Source organism: Dipteris shenzhenensis, chromosome 23 (assembly GCF_047967505.1).
Source record: "Dipteris shenzhenensis isolate YYH24624 ecotype China chromosome 23, Dip_SZ_1.0, whole genome shotgun sequence".
Classification (NCBI taxonomy): Eukaryota; Viridiplantae; Streptophyta; class Polypodiopsida; order Gleicheniales; family Dipteridaceae; genus Dipteris; species Dipteris shenzhenensis.
Window position 1 is genome coordinate 27,559,147 of NC_141618.1, and position 5,270 is coordinate 27,564,416.

At 43.6% G+C, this 5,270-nt stretch overlaps 1 protein-coding gene across 1 annotated transcript; it reads left to right on the forward strand.

Annotated features, from left to right (window-relative positions):
• The first annotated feature begins 2,900 nt into the window (after positions 1 to 2,900).
• Positions 2,901 to 4,801, forward strand: LOC147887201 (uncharacterized). Its single transcript, XM_087394643.1, has one exon. It carries the CDS (start codon positions 3,733 to 3,735, stop codon positions 4,726 to 4,728), a length of 996 nt encoding a protein of 331 aa, XP_087250769.1. The 5' UTR covers positions 2,901 to 3,732; the 3' UTR covers positions 4,729 to 4,801.
• The last annotated feature ends 469 nt before the right edge of the window (positions 4,802 to 5,270 follow it).

The following is a 5,270-nucleotide window of genomic DNA, read 5'->3' on the forward strand; positions in this document are numbered from 1 at the left end:
CTCTTTCTCTCTTTCTCTCATTTCCTCTCTTTCTCTCTTCCTCTTTCTTCAGTTTCCTATCTTTCTTCTCTTCCTCTTTCTCTCTTTTCCTCTCCTTTCTCTGTTCCTCTCTTTCCTCTTCATGTATTTTACTCTCTTTCTTGCTTTTCCTCTCTTTCTCTTTTTTTTGTTTTTCTCTCTTTTTCTCTGTTTTCTCTCTTTTCCTCTCTTTTCTTTTTTTGTCTTCCTTTCTTTCTCTCTCACTCTTTTTCTCTTACTTTCTTCCTCTATTTTCCTCTCTTTTCTCTTCCCCTTCCTCTCTTTTCCTCTCTTTTCTCTATTCCCTTCCTCTCTTTTCCTCTCTTTTCTCCCTTTCTCTTTCTATCTTTTCCTCTCGTTTCTTTCTTTTCCTCTCCTTTCCTCTCTTTTTCTCTCTTCCTCTTTCTCTCCTTTTCTCTCTTTTTTCTCTTCTTGTTTCTCTCTTTTCCTCCCATTTGTCTCTTCCTCTCTTTTCCTTTCTTTTCTTCTTTTTGAGACTTCCTCTCTATCTCTATTTCTCCCTTTCTATCTAGATCTTCCTCTCTTTCTCTCTCGCTCTTCCTTTCTTACTCTCTTTCTCTCCTTTCCTCAATACCTTGTAGTGATAGAGGATCATCTCCCAACAACATCTTCAAAAGATTCAACTAGAGCAAGAAAAAAGGAGAAGAAGAAAAGAGTTACAAAAGGATCAATGATGTGCACTCGATTGAGAGCGGCAAGCCGTACCTAAGAAGAGAGAGAGAGAGAGAGAGAGAGAGAGCGATCCAAAAACAATTTTGAAAAGTTAGCAAGGACCCCCAAATATGATGCCTTTAAGGTAGCAAGATACATGAGGAAATAAGGCATATGGAGTTCTTTAAAACACTTGTGGCAAGCTAAATGCAAAGGGTTTGGAAGATGCTGAAGATTTCTCTTGAAGAATAAAAGAAGTATCTTATGCATATGTATATAGAAACACCATGCACTCCCTTTAAATACCATATAAAGATTGTCACACGAAGTTTCTAAGATCCTAGACATAGTTTTCAATGATCAATTAGTTTGGACTACTCTTACATTTATAATTCATGTCACATGTGTTGAACCTTCTTGCTAATTCAAGAAGACAAAGAACATTTGTTTTTGAGAATTTCGTTTTGAAGGATGCATTGTACTTGAATACTATGAAGTGGAATCCCAATATAGTGTGAGAGCATAGCATAGCTAAAATAATGCATGCCCTAGAAAGAGGCCCAATTCTTGTAAATATGCTAGGTCAGAGTGAGAACATAGCAATTTTTTGTGTGCAAGTGGATTAGTTTGGACAACAATATTACTAGTTTGAAAGGCCATGATGTCACTACTAATTTGTCCATAAATTGAGATTCTCATGAATATTGACCAAGCATGAGTATGCTCCTCTCATTATTGCAAGGCCATTAGGTAAAAGTGAGAACATAGCTAATTTTTGTGTCCAAGTGGATTACTTTAGAAAACAATATTACTAGTTTGAATGGCCATGATGTCACTACTAATTCATCCATAAATTGAGATTCTTATGTTTATTGGCCAAGCATGTATATGCTCCTCTCATTAATTAGCAAATGATAAATTCAACAACATTAAAAGCACAAAAAATAAATATCTTTGAGAATGAAGGTTTGCATGATCCAATCATGATACATAATATTGATTGTGATGTTACAACATATAAGGATATGACTACAAAGCAACCATCGGGTATAGGGGGTTGGGACAATTCTAATAACATTGGCACAAGGGAATGTGGGGACCATATGGTAGTGGGAAAGTGTGCAAAGCCTTTGTGTAAAAGGGGAGCAAGAAAGCGAATGAATGAGTATTGCATTCAAATATGGAGGGACACACATACATATGTCTAATTATTAAAGTCATTGGGTAGCCATTGACATTTGACATAAGAGCAACTTTGCATTTGGAGAGAAGCCATTGTAACTTGGTTGTTGATAGGAGACATCATATGAGCTAAAAGATATGGGAGAATGTGTAAGATTGTCATGCAAGGAATCAATGAGAATGGTGGACCCCACAATAGGCCCTTGCCTATTGTTTAAGCATCTAACCCACTCTTGTACTCTACCTTGTAAATGTGATGTGGCTAGGATATTGTGATCCCATTAAGGGGTGCCATATTCTTTTACCATAGAGATAGTGGTATTGATGAAGGTTACGTTGTGTGTGCCCTTGTGCAAGGAGGGGATATCATTGCATGTCTTGATTAATAGCAAGCCCCCTAGTCCGAGAGCCTTGAAGTTAGTATACATGTGCTTCTAGTGCATCTGTCACAAAGAAAGACTATTGAACATTGGTTATAGCATGACTCTATGTGGTATATGCAGTGTCTGATTTCAAAGCACGGGTGTAGTGAAGGTGCAAGGGGAGGCACCTTCCCGACTGATAACGAATCATGTGTTAGTTACATGGTGAGGGAAGTGTTACGCCCATTGTCATCAAGGGTGGTGCATGCAAGTGGATCTGACGCAATGCTAGAAAAACCCCGTTCTTTAGTGAAGGTGCAAGGGGAGGCACCTTCCATGCTGATAGCGAATCATGTGTTAGTAGGTACATGGTGAGGGAAGTGTTACACCCATTGTCATCAAGGGGGGTGCATGCAAGGGGATGTGACGGAGAGAGACCACATAGATCTGAACTTAGGAGTATTCTTTGTACAGACTACAAGAACCTATGGGAATGGAGTGGGAATGTGAGGAGTGGACGGGTCAAGGCAACTTGGTTGATCTTTCTCAAGCCCATGGATCGGCCCATAAAAATGAAGGAATGAGATTTTAATATATGAAGGTAGTGTGGGTTGAGCAATCAAAGAATCGTGGGATTACGTGACTGTGGTGTCTCATCACAGAAACTGCATGGAGATGGTAGCTGGCTGGCTATGGCGACTGCAAGCTCCCTTCTTGCTCTTTCATCATCCTTACATCCCACTCGCTTCCAGATCTCAGCGCCACCTTCCGTTCATCTACCTCCCCTTCGATGATTCTCTCCATTTTCATACCTCTTCCCATCGTCTTTTTTAGCTCATGCGCCCCCGCTATGGCGCCTGCATGCCGCTGCTGCCCTTCTGCCCTACAGTATCCAACGAAATTTGCTTCAGCAGCCTTCATCCACTGAGATTCTACCTCCCTTTCATCTACCTTTTCCCACCTTAATCTCGTCTGTTATCTTTCCTTCTCTTGCCTTTTCGACTTTGATGATTCTACCATCCTTCTCAGCAGGAATTTGTTTTCGAGCGAGTGAAGCTGGCAGCTATGGCGGCTGGAACCACCCTTGCTCCCTTATCATCCTCACAAAGGAGTTGCTTCTCATCCTCCACCCTTATAGAACCTTCTCCTCCGGCATTTCGCCCTCCCTTCGATGATTATGTTCCACAAGGATCTCCAGGCAATTGACGTAGGTTGATAGGACATTCTCAAAGCGAATCTTCCATCGTCCTGCAAAAGAAGCTGTTTCCCTTATGCTACCTTCCATCCGCTGCATTTTCTTTACTTTGTGGCAACTTCTGTTTGATGATTTTGCTACCCTTTCCCTCGAGCTCAGCTCGTAGTGTTAGCGGGCTATCGCATTTACAACCTCTATTGCTCTTGATCAATCGTGCAGCTCCTCGTTGATCATTTTGCCTCCTAGCTCTACGATTTTTGCTACTCTTCTCAAAGCCGTCTCGCGCTAATCAGCTTCGGCGTAATGAGTGGTTTCCAACTCTGTAGTAATGGTGAGTTCCTTCCCCAGGATCTTCCTTGTCCCCCTCCCTTCGCGCCGTACCCTTACTTGAATCCTTTCCCGCCAGGACCGCCCTCGAATCCTGTCGCCTCTGGCGGTGGCGGTTTCTCTCTGTCTTCCGGCGCAGTCGCGGGCCTCGTCGTCCTGCTCACCTTCGTCTTTGTGATCGTATTCTTGTTCGTGCTGAAAATTGCACTAAGATCCGCGGCCCAGCGGAGAGGAGCGAGGAGTTTCGATGAAGATGCCGGCATTCTACTTGGAGGAACGAGGGCAGCAGCTTCATCAGGCAACGGTCTCGAGGATCTGCTGATAAAAATGCTTCCTGTCACCCAGTTTAGACAAGACAGCCTGCTGAAAAGCAGAGAATGTGCGGTATGTCTGAGCTCTTTTGAAGAAGAGGAGCTCATCAGAATCCTCCCCCGGTGCGAACATACATTCCATTTGCCTTGTATCGACAAATGGTTCGAGTCACATGCAAACTGTCCCCTGTGCCGCGAGAAGATAACGATGCAGAGCATTCAGACCCCGGAGGTCTCTGCAGAAAACCCGGAAAGTGTGGTGGTATCGATTCCTGACGCCTTCGAAGAAAGCAACGTGTCTGCACCAAGGGAGCGAGAAGAATTAGTGGGCACGACGAGGAACAACGAAAGTGATGAGGGGGAGCAAAACGAGCAGAGATCAAGGGAGCACATGGAATTGGAACAGCTGGGTAGATCAGGGGGTTCGAGCTCCATGAACGGATGCAGCAGGCATGGCACTGCTGCAAATTGGAAGCAGTTCCGAGAGTACTGGGGCAGTAGCATGGCGGCCACCACTCCATTGAGAAGGTCCTTCAGCACAGGCTCGCTGAAACAGGATGTTGATCAGCGGGAAGAACCATGGCAAAACGATTGCAATATTGCTGCGTCAATGTTCCTCAAGCTCGGGCGCAGTCCGATCGACAGTCTTTGCTCTCGATGATTAATGAGCTTGCGAATTGCTCATCGCAATCAATAATAGATTTGCCTACTGTACTGCTCATATTTGCTGTCGATGACCGCAAAGCGCTTGCACCAACTGGATCGATCCTGTTCACGATCAAGATAATGGATTCATAAGACAAGTTGATTTAGATGACCAGAAGGGTCATCAGGATCAACTCGATATTTGGGTTCGTTGTGTACTTGTTATTGACCGCTCACTGTCAGCAACAGAGTTGGGAGGCTTTGAATTTTTGACGCATGGAAATTGGAATTGACGATTTGCTTCATTTGCAACTCAGCCAGACCGACAGAAGTGAAAGCCTTTGCTATTCGCTACCTAGTGATGAATTTGCAATTGGAAACTGAGATGCCATTAGTGCTTGCTATGGGTGATCTGTTCAGACGTTGCCACTGCTCATCGACCAACAGATTTGAGAGCATTTGATGCATGGCATTGAAGGCTGCTTCATTTTAATAAAGTGCCGAAAGAATTGAGAGCCTTTGCTATTGATGGATGTGCTCTTGCAACCGATTGTCATC